Here is a 16,822-nt window from a genome sequence, read left to right as displayed (position 1 = left end):
ATCACCTATCACAGGCGAGATAATGGTTGTATCATCTGCATATTTTACCAGCACGCTCTTATTGTCCAAGTGTATCCCTTTGTCAGTTATGTCAGTCAAGCATTTACTCCAACCAGCACTTACTGCTCCATGAATAAAGGGGTTTTTACGATCCGCTGATTTGGGCTATTTTTGGCTGAAATCCGTCCATCTAAGTTAGAAGAGCTAGAGTATCAGTTTGAATATAGAGAACAAATGCACAATTCTGCCGCTTAAAAATACAAAAAAAAGATCCATAATAACTCATCGGATCCTGTAAAAGCCTTAAAACTTCACATTCAGCATTCAAAATAGCCTGAGGCGTCTTATGGGGGCGAGTTAAAGTTAGGGAGCTTGCGATTGTCTATTCGACCACAGGCAGCCCAAGCTCCAGCTATGAGATGATCATCCTGCGCAATAACAGTCATGGCGGAATTATAATAGTTTTGCATGGGAATATTTACGACCGCTTTCAGGAATAAAAAAAATACGTCAAATTCTCAATAAAAATACCTCACCTTACTTCTACAGTGTATTGCTTGTTATCTGACCGCTTACTTTGATGAAAAGAGCCCATTTCAGCGAGTTATCCATTTCGAGGTTTTTAACGTGCATAAGAAAAGCCCAAGACTGAACACTCCATTTCCGAACGCACCATCCGAGAAGCGAAAAATCCAAGCTCAAAATGACCGGGCGGCCACAAATACGTGATTCTAAAACAATTTATTGATGATAACTGACGGTGTGGTCCCCGGCGAGGCTTAGTTTGAAAAGGAGGTAGGGTTACCAAGCTGGCTTTCAACGGTCGTGTGTTTAGGTTGATGTGTATGCGGGCTGTTAGAAACCTCTAAACTGGAAATTTTTGAAGCAAACTGTAGCGTAGCGTCGGTTGCACGGGGAAGATTAATTTGGCAGTGAGTTGAAATAAAACTACAGTATATGCGCTTGGATTCTGCGTTAGATTTGTGGCCGCCCGGTCATTTTGATTTTTCGCTTCTCGATTTGTTTAGTACATATAACAAATAGAGAAGCCTTGTCTGTGCTCTGCTCTGTTGTAACGCACGCAGGAAGCCGCTAGAGTACGAAAAAGTAGCCTATCTAACAGCGAAATCGGATAAAATACTCACTTTGAGTCTTACTAGAGTGTATTAAAAATGTAGGAAGAAACAAGAAAAATAGTTGTTTTTTGATCAGCCGTTCAGCCGTATACCTTTTACCATGATGCTTTTATAATTGTACTTTAGGAGTCCCATTATGACAAATTGTGCAGAATTGCATCTTTTCCGTATGGATGAGGGTGTCAATGGGGCTAGCCGTCGCCCTAAAACGACAAAGAGACTTCAGCCGTTAGGCTAAAAAATTGACAAATGTTAAACTTTAGTCTTAAAAAAGCTGACACTAGAAACTATTCTTTTAATCGGAACGGAATGGAAAAAACCTTTAGTTACTGATTAGCCAAAAATTTAACCGCTAGCCGAAAAGACCATCACCTCATTGATCCCTCATAGATTTCCATATGCTTTGAATTTAAGGACGTTGTATCTAAAATCTGCTAAATGTGTTAAAGAGCTGGTTACGATCTGAGTGGTACAGGATAGTAATGAAAAACACTAAATAAAATATGGCAGTATTTCTTGGAATGAAGCTCGACATAGGTTTTATCTGTGTAACTAGCTAGTAATGAAAGAAATCAGAAAACACTGACAAGGAATTTTTGCCTCGAGTGTTTATTGCCAAGACTGTGTAAGCAGTGTTCTTTGTAAGGGGGCAACATTTTCCTTTCTTCTAATTTCCTGCTGGGAGAAAAAATTGAGCATAATCAATAAAGGTTCCGTCTACGTTCTTCATGGACCTCCGACCTTATCTAAGTAATTATTACAAATTTAAAGGTTTACATTATCTTCGAGAAAATTTGGCAAGAATAAATTTCTCACGCAATTGTCCAGTAATTTATGAAAAGGACCGTGAAAGAAAAAATTAAATGTAAATGAAGAGGCAATTTTGATATTGTCTCTCTCTGGTTGAATAACTTTCTGGTTTGAAGGAGTTCTTCGAAAATGTAGCTGTGAGTCGTTCTCTCACCAATTCCACCTGCTCTTTTCTGCCAAGCCGCTAATGCCCGACTGTTTCACTTTCCACACCAACCCCGCACTGTATCACAATAATCTAGAATTGGTCTAATATTGGAGATAAAAAGCTTCCGATTTTTTTTCGGCTTATAATGCTGAATACTTATAAACGGTTATTTTTTAAACACCTGTATTGGTAATTTGAAAAGGCTTCGAATGAGAAATGCCATGAGATTTCATTTTTATGGTTAAATTAATGAATAGCTGTTCTCTGACATTTTCAAATAGCGACGCATTTTGCAATAACTTATGCATTTTGTTCATGACGGTTGCGGCATTTTGTAATAAGTCGGGAAAAGGTGCACCAGCGAGGAAGTCATTAAACAAGGCGAAAGGAAGGAAGAACGGAATTTTTACGCAAAATCAAGACAAATGTATCATCAACAGTAATTTAAAAAGCAGAAAAGGAATAAGAGAGTAACAACAAACATCAAGCCAACAATTTCCTGAAATCTCACCCTCTCCCCCCCCTCCCCACAGTTTTCATCAGCTTTTAGGAAATCATACCTCTGCATATCAAAGGCTTTTATAAAGTTCATCATATAAATGGAAAATGAAATTCAAGGTATAAAGGTCCTTTATTAAAGAGGTAATCCGATAAATGTTTTACTTTTTTTGAAGTTTTTAATGGCGTGTTTTCCTCGATCGGTCTGCTTGAAATACAGCTAAACTTTTCGTTTCATATTAATGTGTTTTGAGCCGCTTGATTTCCTGCTGAGTAAAACTAAAAATTGGCCTGTGCTGTTTGCTCAATAGAAAAAAAATCTCTGCAATTGCTGATGTAAGTAATACATGTTATTAGGTAACTGTTTGTACCGCAAAAGTTCTGGTTAGCTCAAAACAATTATTGAAACCGGTATAGATTGTTCACAAAAAGATACTTATTCGATGTTCCGTCTCTGTGCATAAGATCATTTACCCTTTGACTTGGCTGGAGTTGGTATATATGAAAGTTCTATCCTTAACAAGGGAAAAATTTTGATAGATCCCGATCTAAAAAAATAAAATCTGCATGTTAAAAATTTCTTCACATGCCGAAGAATGGAAGATCGCTTACCACTATCACTGGCAAGGTACACCCAAGTGAAAAGAAAGGCTTTTGATGTATTTCTCACACACATTGCTTACTAATTATAACAATAATTACCTGTAGAGTCCGTATTACTTACCGCTCGACGTAAATACTCATTTCTTTTTAAACGCGCGTCAGTCATATTGTATCAATAGATTCATCTTTTATTTTATCTCCTAGTAATGCTAACACCTCTTAAGGAGAGGGGGTAAGTATGTAAGAAGAAAAAAAAGCGCGTGTAAACGCTTTGGCCTTTGCTTTATCATTACGACCAGCCTGTTCATAAAGTATCAAGTCATAACAAAGTATGATAATTGTCTTGGTGATGGCCTTACGGCTTATCGAAAGCACAATAGTTGTGAAACAACATATTGGCCTGGTGGGGGATTCGAAACTGGCTAGCGACAATCGTCTGCTAGTGGGAATATTATCAACAGATATGTCCAAAGCTTTCTAAAGGTTACGTCCACCGCTTATGCGGCGCAAATTAAAAGCTTACTGTTTCCAGGACAGAGCACTGGATTTTCTGTGCAGTTACCTATGCAACCGCTCAGGGAGAGTGCACATCGGGTCGGTAACTAGCTCATGGAGAAATATGGAGCGAGGCTTTCCTCAGGAATCCGTATTAGGACAACTATTGAGGAACATATTTCAGAATGAACTTTCATACAACGTGGATTCTACGCTATCAATGTACCCAGACGATCATCAAATCTATGAGAAAGGCAAGACGTGTACTGTACTTGCGAAAGTTCTGGAGAGTGCCACTCTGGCGACTAATTGGTATGATTCGAACCTCGTTCACGGAAACCTGAAAAAATATCAAACTCCTGTCTCTACCCCACCTCTCTAAATCATTGACAAGATCCCACCCCTTCCCTATTCAATTTTGTCTATATGAAACTGCTAAAAGTTCATAGAATCACGGAGCGAATAGAATAACTTTACAACGGCAAAGGGATAAAACTGAAGTAATTAGTGGGTTGAAAAGGTAAATGTGTAAACAGTTTGTGGTTTGATTATTCCATTGCGCAACGCTTCCCGGCATTTTGAAAGAGCTTAAAGGCGACAGAATCCTTGTATACTGTATACCCGGGATCTTAAGATCCACCTTTGCCAAAAAAATCGCCAGTGACCGGGCAAGAGGTAAAAAGAAAATCCTAAAGAAGTTTGATCTGCAGCACATGATTCCGTTACGAAGCGTTAGCTATGGTAAAACTTTGCCGAACATGTTAATCGAAGCCAAGGGTGAATAATATCATAAGCTTTTTTGTTTAACGGATACATTATCTTTGTCTCTGAAAGCCCAGTGGAAAAAACGACGTTTGGAAAAAAAATGGAACTCGGGAGAAGCATTAGAGTACAAGCAGTTGGCGAAGTCTGTCTCGTGAGTCCAAAAAATATTAGTGAAAAAAAAATTGATTTTAGCTCGCCACGCGGAATTCTGGGAATCAAGTGCACGAAAAGTAGGGTCCCTATGGTCGTTTTGAATAAAAATGGTTTGCATTTTATTCACAGCCCTCTCCATCAGAAGGCAAGCAAACTATAAATGAAAAATTTTTTATCTAATTAAACTAAAGTAGTTAAAAGTACACATGACTGCGTGGGCAAATGAGGGAATGAATATGATGATGATGATGATGATAGGTAATTTGTCCAACTTTGTTAACTGCTCTTTGGAAATCCAAGAATCACTAGAGTCGACGCTAACGTTGCTACTCTCAAAAAATTAGGGGGGCCACCTGTCTTTCATTGACTAAGAATAACAAAGTTTTTTGCGCCCCTTGCTCGCGTAAAAAAGGGGGGGTAGGCATTTTGGGGAAATTTGTTGTATACCCCTTCGAAAACGCCCGCCCTAGGATTAGCGTGGGAGCTACACAGATCCAAGTCATCACACGTCACGCCAGCATGAGCGTACTTTTTCTGCTCCAGTTCACGCTGACCATACCAGCAACACAAATTTTTGATTTGTAACAATTTTTATTTTCCTATGGGTTATTTTAAACAATACACTACATTTTAAATACATTCTTTTTAACAGTTAATGATACAGTTGATCAATAAAGTTTTTGGTAAATGTTCTGTAATACTGAACTACCTGAGTCATTTTAAAAAAATCAACATTTGTTGAAATCATTGCTTCGTTTTGTGAACCTCGCTCCTTAGACAATTTTTTCAGCCCTTCTAATATTCTTTTGTTTAATCTAATTAATCTAATTTTGTTTTCCACTCTTTTATGGACCAGTCGCTATTTACCGCCAGGGGAGGGGAGGGAGGAGGAGTGGTGGAGGTTAGTTTTTTGTCACTTGTTGTGAGAAAGAAACTCACTCGCTCGTTCCTCACTCGTTCGTCTTATTCTTCACAACTCCTAGAAAAAAAAATTGTACACGCTCATTAGCCATGATAATCTATTTTTTTTTTCTTCAAAGGTTGTGGTTATTCAGTGCGTGGTGCAGGATGATAACACTAGGGCATTGTTAATTTTGGTAAATTCCATTAAGGTGAGACTACATCACCTGCTGTTTTCTTGCTAGCCATTCCCGTCGCCTTTTCGGGCTCCTGTTTGTATTGCTGGAGACTGTGTACCCGTTTCCTCTTACGTAACATCTTATTCATGGCATTACGAACCTAGAAACATCAACGAAAAAGGGTTGATGATTGGTAACAAATCATCTCTTATTTCATGCATAGAAATGAGTTTGACTTACCTTGGGTGTTATACCGGCCTGTCGCATTTGGACTTACCTCTTTGGGGAAATATGCCAAAAATATTATCAACGACTTATCAAAGACTTATTTGCCAAGAAAATGAAAATCCTTTCATTACTTCAAAATCAATATATAAATAAAGATTCAATTCGTCTAGTGCTGAGTTTAAGATGTAAGACAAACTGAAATAATCGCAAAGCAAGAGCAAGCAGTGGTACAGGTGCTCTCCCGGGTCTAAATGAAGATTGGTTGGAAGCCTTTTCATTCCTTAAGCTTTGTCCTCAGTTGCAAAGAGGTAGAGTAAATCATTGCTTCATGTTCATTTCTAGCTTCAAAGAGTGCCTCTTTACTGAGTTTCAAAAGTAATCCTTAACTCAAAAAAATTCACACCATTTTCTTAATCAATTAGTTTCAGAAACACATCTTTGTCCGAGTAGCTTACTAAAGGTTTCTCGCGCTTTAGGAAATTTACATGTTCTTGTACTATGTTCGTGTAGGTTCCTTGTACGTTACGTCCTTTCAAATACATTTAACTTCGTTTTGGCTTTACATTTCAATTCAGATTCGTTAAAGATCCCGTTATTTAAAAAAAAAACAAAAAGCAAAAACACAGAAAAATAAAGCAACACCAACATGTAGCTAACTCAGTAGATAAATGATAAAATTGATATCAGCATTTATACTCACCTGATCATCGAGTACACAGTGACAGATAAAGAACAGCACACCCTAACATTTTTTAAAAAGAATAAAGTTAGAGAGTTTTTCCAATAAATGAGTGCCCGACACTATGCACAGGCTCTGTTTTGTTGTCACTCTATCTGTCTAAAACCGTACAGCCATTGCGTACTTCATAGGTAACACGCCCTTAGCCACTAATTCATCCTGAGGTGGTTGTATCGTTAATACCTCTCTTCTGAATGGCTTTGTATGTTTTTTTCGATGGATTGCGAATCGTTATGGGGATTATTTATTTTCTTTTTTACTCCCACTTACGACAAAGTATCCTCGTACATCTTTCCTTTGTTATTTATTGCTGCGTCTCCCTTATTTTTCTTTTCACCCATTTTTAAGACTAAGAATTCGAAGCCACATGAAAAGTAACCAAAAAAACAGGAATAATATCTAATCCCGTCATACACTTTACCTGAATTGAATTCAATAACACAAAGGCGTATTCCACAGCAACATGACAATCAACAAAGAAGCCCAGCAAAAATGTCACACCCAGCAATGGAAGCAAAGCGAAGATAGCCTTTAGTCCTTTCCTGGAGAGAAAGAAAAGCCTTTCGCGATTCATTCAATTGCACTTGAGTTAGAACCTTCTTAGTGGTGAAGATGGAGTACATTAACCTTAAACCTAGCATTAACTCAATTTTAACATTCTAACTATAATAGTATAGTATAGTCTTCTGCTCGCTTTTTCATGCGCTTTTTTCCCACTGTCGTAAGTAAACAAATCACTGTGGAAAAAAATTGTACCTTCCTCCATAAGTAAAAATGTAGAAGATTAACGAAATACACATAAAAAGAAGCTTATAAAAAACACTTAAGGCAACCACATGTATTTACCTGGTGGTCTGCACATAACTTGTGCTTCCAATCCTCCCAAAGCTCACTCGCAGAACAATAACAAAGATCGCAAGGTTTGTCTGAATAGGAGGCAAAAGACAGACGTCATTACGATAACAGAAGACATACCCTTTTGTTAATGTTAAACATGCCAAGATTGGACGTTACCGCTATTCTAAGTTCAAAGGGTGAAAAGTGTTGCCACCATCTCCTCTAAACGTCTGATGAAGTATCAAGTATCATGCCAAAGGTTGCGAACTCAGTCATTCTCCTCTCTTATCACAGACGACAAGGAACGAAACAAAATTTACCCACAAGTGCAGAGCAGCCATTGATTTAGAAGCCTAATGTTTGGATTGAAGACATTCACATTGCCGTCATCAGTGACGGCAAAAAGAATTTATGAAAACACAGAATCATTACAGTTTCAATCGGAGCCTCAAATAAAAAAAAATTGTTAAATAAGATTCCGACTTCAAGTCAAGGCTATGAAGAAATAACATTGGTTGAGCTTCAGACATTGAAAAATACTGTTTTAAAATGTTTTAGAACTTATTTTGGAGAGAACTACGGCCTGATACTTGGTTATTGCACGTGACTTTAAGAGTCCAGGCTCTAATAGCTATATGCCCTTAATTCTTAAATGCATCTTTGAGCAGTGTTTAAAGTAAAGATTGAAGGCTCTTTCAAAATTTCAAACGCAGCCGATTAGGGAACAAAGCCAACAAAGCAAAACGCGACCTTTCAGAAAAAACATTTTTAAGTTTCTTTAAAAATTTTGAAATTGTTTTAGCGAATCCTGCACTGTTAATAAATTTGTGATTTTTAAGATTTCTACAGAAAACAGCCAGAGCAAAAGTTTTTAAACTTCTTAGGATAACATTAAATTTTATTTAAGTCCACCACAGGGAGAGTTAAAAGAGGACGATGAATACCCAAAATTACGCTCAAAAGTTTTTCGAGTACTATATATGTTCTTTTATTGGAGGGCAACGATGACTTCAAAATTTACCAAAAGCATGGCGAGCACGGGTCCTTTGAATTTCCAGATACTTCCGTTGAGCCAACATCTGAAACCATAAACATTGAAATCATCAGTTTACACGGACAAGGAAGTTAAGTTGGTAAGAAGTTGTATGTAGATCTTTATATTCGGTTTGAATGAGCCTTCATTGGGGAGCATAGCTGTTTAGAAAACGAAGATAGTTAACGATTTAACTCCTGAAAGAAGCATTTTCCTTTTTGATTACAAGGAAGGCATCTAGAAATCATCTTCCTACGTTACAGTTTTGTCACATTTCCGTATTTGTCTGCTACAACAAATAATTCTCAGTGTCATTCGACCGTCAAGGTTTTCGTCTGACTACGTTGAATACAACATCTGATATCGTCGCATCGTCATGTCTCTCTTCAGTGAAAACACATATATGAATTGCAATTTTTATACCATAGATTATTACTGTGATTCACTATGGACTCGATGTAGTTGTTTACTTCATTTTATCTACTTTTTTCTTCCACTGAGTGAGATACCTTTCTCTTTCCTCGGTCCCCCTGAGTTTGAGCGTTCCACACGTGATGTCTTTATACAAAATTGTACTCATGTCGTATGTTGAAGGCTGGATTGCTGCCATCAAGGCAACAAGAACCCCTGGTACGCCTATATATTAAGAGAAAAAAAACATTTTAAACAACACTGCAATAGGCCATTTTCCAATTGTCTACTTAGTTGCCAAGCCTTCAATTTGGAGTGAGGCTGAACAAGTAACCTTCTTGTGACAGAGACCAGTATCTAGTGAGCATGATAACAAAGTATTTTACATTTGAAAAGTAGCAACGTTTGTATCGTAACATGGTCACCCTTAGCTTCACGCCTGTTCAAAGGCTTGGTAACCAAGCACGCAACTGTAAAATGGGCTATTGTTAGGAACCGGATAGAAAGACCAATTTATTGAAACTGACGAATCACGATTGACGAACTTTATTTGATTTTTAAAGCCAATAAGACCACAGCAAAGCTAATGTATTTTCACAGAGTTATAACGTAGCACTGTCAAGCAATTCTCCTATTTAAAATCGATTCATTACTTTACCCCATCCAATCAAGCTGTATGTTGCATATGGCTTTCCAAAAGTGAAAACCTTCACCATCTTCAAGTAAAGGTTTATTGCTTCAATCAACATCCAAGTGTAAAGAGAAGTGTAGAGATAGTGCTGGACGGCAGCAATAACGGAGCATATGGTCTGAAAAGGAGAACCGTTTCGAAAATGTAAAAACAGTTAAATGCGATATTGTACTGTAAGAGCAATCTGTATCAGATATTTCCTTGATACTTTCCTCATAATAGTTTTTCAGGTGTGGGCTCACAGTTAGCTACAAATTTTTCGAATATCATAAACGAGGTAAGTCTTATGTATTGTTTATTATGAAATGTTCAGAGAAAAGCGCGCGCCGCAATCGGTCAGAATGAGTTAATTATTTAACAAATAGAGAAACCTTGACTGTGCTCTGTTCTGTTGTAAAGTACTTAGGAAGCGGCTAGAGCACGAAAGAAGGGTAGGGAGAAACGACAGCCGAGTTCACGGGAACGTAAAGATCGCTCGGGATGACAGCGCCTTGACACTCGGCTGCAGTGACCGATGTGGCCTTTCACTCAACTCGTCGGAAGGGATATCAGAGCAAGCTCTTATTTTTTCATTCGAAGGGCGGCCGAGGCTTACTTCACTGCGATGACCGAAGATGGCCATGATGAGCTAGCCGCGACGGACCTCAGCGTGATCGCAGTCGCTCTGACAGCGGCATAATTAGTATGGATTTTAACAGTTATAGTAGTTTGGTTATATTTTTCATCATCCTGTTTTGTTCTTGATCACGAAACTTTACATCCTATACATGTGTTAGCTGTTTGATTTTTATTACCATTCATCAGCTTGCCATCTAACCAAGCGTGAAAACCTCTAAAACTCGGACTGTCTATTTCGTTTTCTCTTTGAGGGTTTTCGTCTCTGCTCACGTTATAATAACGTCAATTGCGGCGCCTGGCCTTTTTAAAAGCATTTGTTTGGTTCTTCTGTTGTTACCTGCCGGTTCGCTTGTTCCGAAATTTCACTTTCAATTAACGAAAAAAAAGCCAGAAAGAAGTCCCGGAAAAGGTCAAACACAGTACAATTTGGCAGATGGCGTGACAGCTTTAGCTCCGCTCTATGCTCTGTACTCTCATAGAGCACGCTCTTTCAACCAATGACAGCATGCGTCATATTCGAACTTTATTATATATTTCCATAAAGCACGCGCCCTATGTCACACAAGTGCACTGTTGAGATATAATGCACGCAGCCTGCGTCATCGGTACGAGCGCGCACAATTCACGATACATTTTATAAAAGAAATAAAAAACTTGTTCCTAGAGCATTGTTGAATTATATAAGCAACTGGGAATTTTTAAGAACACTCGAGAAGTGCGAGAAGCACTTCTCTCGTGTTCTTAACAATTCCCGCGTACTTATATAACTCGACAATACACTCGGCGCGTTTTTTATTTCTTTAATATCACTTTTGAAAATTTAAACTGGGTTCAGCTAAGGAAGACAGAATAGCATCAACGTCTTCTTCAGTGGCACTTTGATTTTCCAAATGGCGGCGGAGTCCCAGATGCTAAGTACGGTCCCAGTGTCACTTTTCCTAGTCAAAATCTTTATCTTAAATCTTATGTTCATAAAATTCTTTCTTTTTTTAAGATAGATTTTAAAAAGCGCCATAATGGAAAAGTTGTCATGGGTTTACGACTCAGTTAACTTAAACACCACTCTGCCACTCCCAATAAAATTTACGAGCAAGCATGACAAGCAAACAGGTTACGAAAAATTTAGACATAACAGGTTACAGTTATCGCCTTTTTTCAACTTTATTGCCTTTTCTCTGTACTTACATGATGTAAGTTCCTTGATGGGAAGATATTCATGTCAAGAATGTATACCAGTTGTCCAAAAGCCAACGACATGAGCAGATTCTTGTGCACGAAAATTCGCTCTGACTTTGAAACTCTACCACATTTAAAAGAAAAGTCAATCGAACTTTTTATTATGATTTATTCGATACTCGAGGATAAACAAACATTTCACAAACACGAGAAAATAGCAATCATGTTATCTTTCAAGCTTGATAGCCCATGCACTCCTGCTGGGATTTTCTTCGGTTTCTGTGGCATGAAGTTATATGGAATATTGTAACCTTGGATGGTATTCGGGTCCATCTAAGTTCCTTTCACCCTCTCCCTTCTCCTCCCTTAACATTTTGAAAATCCAGCGCCGACTACTTCAAAGCCACAGGTTCTCCAACGTGGCCCTTTTCAACTTACATACCTTATAACGGCGAGTAATGCTAAGGAAACTACTTCTGCTGTCATAGAGATACTCATAAGTGTCGTTTCAAGGGTGTTCAGAGCTTGATCGTGTTTCATTGATTCCTTTGCAGGGTTCTCGAAAATGATTTCCTCTGTTTCCTGTTGTCAAAAAGATTATTTCTACCATGAATCTCACCTCTTTTGCTGCCTACCTTTTAACTGAAGCATGTACCCTAACCCAATATATATATTTATAAAATTATATGTTTCTTTTAGGAAAAAGTCAGCAAAGTACAAGTTACGTTGCCAGTGAGCTTAGTTCCAAATCAATTTCTTACCTTGTCAAACGAGGCTGAAAAGCAACCATTGTCCTCGAGAAATTCTTGTATCTTTTGAATGCCTACTTCATCTGAGTGCTGAAAGAAATATTTCCTTTCAGTTAGATAAGTGGAATTTGATTAAAGAAAGAACAATAAAAAATAACAAAAACAGAAGACCTTCCTCTTGGTTGATAACAGGCATACCTCCTCGCATTTTTCATCTATTGTGCGATTATGTCTCGGGCAATGATGGTCATGTTAGAGCGTTAGAGTAAATTAAATTAATGTGTGCTCATACTTACTTCAGAAATCGTTCGTAAAAATCTTACCCAAGTCTTGTTGTGACTTTGACCTTTATATTGTCCACTATAATTGGCGATGTTATCATTCCCGGATATTTTCACATTGGACGCTTCTGATGGTGCAGGTCGGGTTATGTTCACACTATTATTACGACTTGTGTTATCATTTTCCTTAATGAGAGCTGTGGTTTTGACTTTTAGCGCTGTACCTTGTGGAATGTTGGCATTTGATGGTGTACTTTTTGAAGTTTTCCTTTTTGAGAAACTGTAAATATCAGATACACCTTGTGTATTTCTAAAACCGCTGCTTGCAGTCATTTTACCAGTTGTGCGCAGAGTCGTAGCAGGGGCTTTCGTTGAAGGCAGTTTTATAGGTACTGGGACAGGGTTTCGTCTTGAACGGCGGAAATTTCTACGACCATGCGAGCCAGTGATGGAACTCCTGGAAGATTCAAAAGAAATGCTTATCAATATTTAGTTTTTGTGTGTGCAAGAAAAATTTCTGCTAATAATACCAATACAATGGTATTTGTGCATAGTTTATTCTGGCATACTTACGTCACATCCTGAACAAGTATCTGCAGTACTGAATGATAAAGAAAGAAAGTCTATTTTCATGTTGCGGAATTAGTTACAGAAACCATTTATTTTACTCGAGTAAGAAGCACGCCATCAGTATGTGATACTCTATCTTTTGGAAATTTATTAAAGAAAGTTTTAACAATGTTTATGTTAAGATGGAGCCAGTCTAATTCGCGCGCGCGATTTATAACAAAGTGAAGATCAAAGAAAAAACATCCCCCTTCTGAATTAGAAATAAAATATATATTTATATAAAGTGTAAAATTTTGACTTTCGTAAAACAGTGCTCAATACATAGGAGTAGAGCGGTGTATATATTGTGGGAGGAAAAAGACAAATAACCTACAAGTTCTTCCCTCATCCACTTATATAGCCACCCCAAGTGATCTCACACATGTGGGATCATCTAAGCCATGCCAGAGTGCTCAAACTAGAAAAACTAGTGAACATGCACATATATATATATATAAACCTTTGACGCCTGTCTTCTTATCTTTTCTGGGTGACTACTTATTTTTCCCCTTACCTCGAACGCGTCTCACCTGTACTCATAATCAGAAAAGTGAGAAATCGCTTCTCTATCATGTAGACACCCATGTACTTTGGCTTGAAAGATTTTACAGCTGCAAACAGATTTTATTAAGGTAAGAACAAAATAATATCAACTGTTGATATTCTCTTGAGTAAGAACTAGACTACTTCTCCAATTGAATACATATTGTGGTTTATCCTTTAAAAATATACGGCAAATTATTGCTTTTCCTTTATCGAAGCTCAATGATGTCATATGCAGATGCCAGTGTTCAAAGACATAAGGAAAATTGCTGCAATGAAAAAGCATAGCAGAGAGTGTTTTATACGACCACTCTCTGTGGCAAGTGATCCTCCAATTTCTCTACTTAAAACCTGAACCTCTTGTGTCATTAATAATATGAACTGTGTTCATTCATTAAGACCAGGATTTATAGCAATTTTTCCATCTTTATAGCGGGCATTTTCATAATCACAAAACCCTGGTTATTGCAACAGCACTATTCTGCTGAATTCGAGAGGGAAATATTCTCATGAAGTACATCTAGTCGGAAATAATCGCAATAAAGGTCTCATAATATATTGCAAACTGGGGCCGGTACAAACTTACATAAAACCATGTCTTACTTAATAAAAGCTTCATTCACTTTCTTCACGTATTAACAACAATTTCGCCCTCGATTTCATCAACAACCCACCCTAGCTAGAAACTGCAACGAAGCTCTTGCTGACAGTTAACAGGTTCCGCAACTCGAAGGAACACGTCTTAACTTTAAGCTCTTTTTTCTCCTGGTGAACAAAACTAACATGTAAACACTATTATAGTTCAGTGGACCATTAATTAGTTCAGCACACAGGAAACAGCTAAAAAGCGGGTTCCGTCCATTAATTTCATCAATGCGCGACGCAAGCGGAAAAGAATGCGAGCTCCTCTTTTAGGTTATCAGCCAATTTCGACGAAACGTCAACCTCTGACAAATATCTTTTTTCTGCAGGCCGAACTATTTTTGAGAGTGTGAGACTCTAAAATTGAAATAAATTTGGCATTTTTTCAGATTGAAAAGAGAAACCTACCAAGTGATTATCTTCAGTGTTTGTTTGCTAGAATATTTCAGTAATGTCCTTTGTTAACAACAATTTTTTGTTTTCGTTTGAAATTGAATGCCGGATCGAGAGAAGGTTTTTTTTTCTACATTTGCTATTGTTTACATGTTTCTGACAGTGTCCGCAATTTTAAAATTTGGCATTTTTTCCATTGAAAAGAGAAACCTACCAAATGATTACCTTATATGTTTGTTCCGTAGAATGTTTAGTCATGTCCTTTGTAAACAAAAATTTTTTTTGTTTTTGTTTGAAATTGAATGGCAGATCGAATAAAGTTTTTTTCTATTCTACATTTGCTATTGTTTACATGTTTCTGACAGTATGCGCAATTTCATCTGTGGCCTACCTGAATAGATGCAACGGAGCTTTTCAAGCAACTGCCGACAGTAGACAGATTAGTAGCTTTAAAGCACGGAAATTTAGTTTGGATAAGGTGAACAAATAGAAAAATTGATCAGCCGTAAATGCTATTATTGTTATTCATATGATTATATCTTAATTGAAGAGTGCCCCATTAATGAACTGCATAAAAAGTTTTGTTATTTCACCCTTTTCTGATGCACTTTGTAATAATTGTAGCACTTTGTAATGCCTGTAGCAAAATTGCCGCATTTTATGAAACCTGACCCACTTTGTACTAACTCGACCCACTTTGTCTAAATTTGGTAGATGGTTGAAGGGTAACGAAAATGAATATGAATATGCAGCGGGTGTCTTCGGTGAGGGTTAATGCTAATATCATTATTACTGAGAAAGATGTTTTTTCTCATCTCGTCACGAGTGTGGGACAAAGAAAAAATTCCGGGTCCCCATGAGGAATCGAACGTCAGACCTTCGGAGTCCGCGCTCTGATGCTCTACCACTGAGCCACAGAGACTCCACGGTGAGCGAGGTCTATTACGAAGTTCATTCGACACGCGTCCTGCATGCTGCAAGGATCAGAAACATCGATAGCGTAATTTTTATAGATAGAAATAAGAGAGATGGTAAGTTTTGAGCGCAGTAAAGAAATAGACTGTTATCTAAAATAATAATCACCGTTATTATTGTCATCATTTTCATCCTTATCATTATCAACATAACTGTTATTATTATTATCATTATTATTGAAATTATTACCATTGTTGGGTCTACTTGCTCTCCATTTATATTAAAGTTTGTTACGAATTGCGGCACGTGTTGTTTCAAACTGCGACAGTTCTTTTTTTTAAAACAATGTGCGACACCTTTTATTAAAGAGTGAGACAGTTTTTTTCAATAAAAACAAAGTGCGACAGTTTTTTAAAACAAAGTGCGACAGATCTTTCTTATCACAAAGTGGGACAGCTCTTTTAAAATAAAGTGCGACAGTTTTTCTTATCACTAAGTACGACAGCTACATTACTACAAAATGCGACAGCTTATTACGTTACAAAAGTGCGGTGATTATTATAAAGTGCGACACCTTATTATTATTAAGCATGATGAATACAACGAAGCATGACAGAATACAACCAACTTGTAGCAGAACCTGATTGTAGCAGAACGTGTCACACGCTATGGTACAAAGGTCATTAACCGCCTAGGGTGAACAAAAAACCTTTCCTCTCCTGGGGAAACAACAACTTGAATTTTCGACTCGCTCGTTGGGGCTAGTCAGGCAACCTTACGCACACTCGGCAAATTAGTTTATAATACTGACCTAATGATAGCTTGCACCGGCCTTCTCTTCGTTCGCTTCTAACGGTGTCCCCTCGCTAAACTAAGCAAGTCAAGCGAAACGCTCCTACATGTTTATCAGTTACGTCACTGGTAGTGATGAGCTTATTTGGTTCATTACATTTCAATGATGGTCAATCCACATTTGCTCATGACTTAGACCGAAGGATGAATATCATTTTGCCCCCACTGAAAATAAAGATAAATGAATTCTTGCCAGGAAAATGGAAAAAATGAAAAATGGTGTGGAACTGACTGCAAGAAAATCAAGGAGAGAATGTTTTGTCAAATGTAAATTTGATCGTGATCGGAGTTCCGCAATTGACTCGACACATAAAAAAAAAAAGTCCATTCGTACTTTAATATTTTGCTTGCCAAGAAAAAAAGTCTGGGTATAAATGCAAACCATTCTTTGTTCAAAAAAAGCCAGTTAAAATGCTTT

General features: G+C 37.6%; 1 protein-coding gene across 1 annotated transcript; it reads right to left on the bottom strand.

Annotated features, from left to right (window-relative positions):
• Nucleotides 1-5,715: 5,715 nt before the first annotated feature.
• On the bottom strand, nucleotides 5,716-12,575 carry LOC131786941 (adhesion G-protein coupled receptor D1-like). Its single transcript, XM_066165895.1, has 11 exons — nucleotides 12,493-12,575; nucleotides 12,182-12,259; nucleotides 11,863-12,002; nucleotides 11,430-11,544; nucleotides 9,594-9,744; nucleotides 9,034-9,160; nucleotides 8,513-8,570; nucleotides 7,501-7,580; nucleotides 7,076-7,196; nucleotides 6,616-6,657; nucleotides 5,716-5,847 (listed from the first exon to the last, which is right to left on the bottom strand). The coding sequence occupies exons 3-11, from the start codon at nucleotides 11,958-11,960 to the stop codon at nucleotides 5,716-5,718; spliced, it is 924 nt and encodes a 307-aa protein (XP_066021992.1). The 5' UTR covers nucleotides 11,961-12,002; nucleotides 12,182-12,259; nucleotides 12,493-12,575.
• Nucleotides 12,576-16,822: the final 4,247 nt, after the last annotated feature.

This window comes from Pocillopora verrucosa, chromosome 1, assembly GCF_036669915.1.
Source record: "Pocillopora verrucosa isolate sample1 chromosome 1, ASM3666991v2, whole genome shotgun sequence".
NCBI classification, from domain to species: Eukaryota; Metazoa; Cnidaria; class Anthozoa; order Scleractinia; family Pocilloporidae; genus Pocillopora; species Pocillopora verrucosa.
This window is presented reverse-complemented; position numbering and strand designations above follow the sequence as displayed.

Coding starts and splice junctions, on each gene's coding strand:
- LOC131786941 (XM_066165895.1), bottom strand. CDS start 11,960: ATGAAACACGATCAAGCTCTGAACACCCTTGAAACGACACTTATGAGT. Junction 9,745..11,429: donor CATCAAGGAACTTACATCAT/GTAAGTACAGAG, acceptor TCTCCTTTTCAG/ACCATATGCTCCGTTATTGC. Junction 5,848..6,615: donor ACTGTGTACTCGATGATCAG/GTGAGTATAAAT, acceptor TGATGTTTCTAG/GTTCGTAATGCCATGAATAA.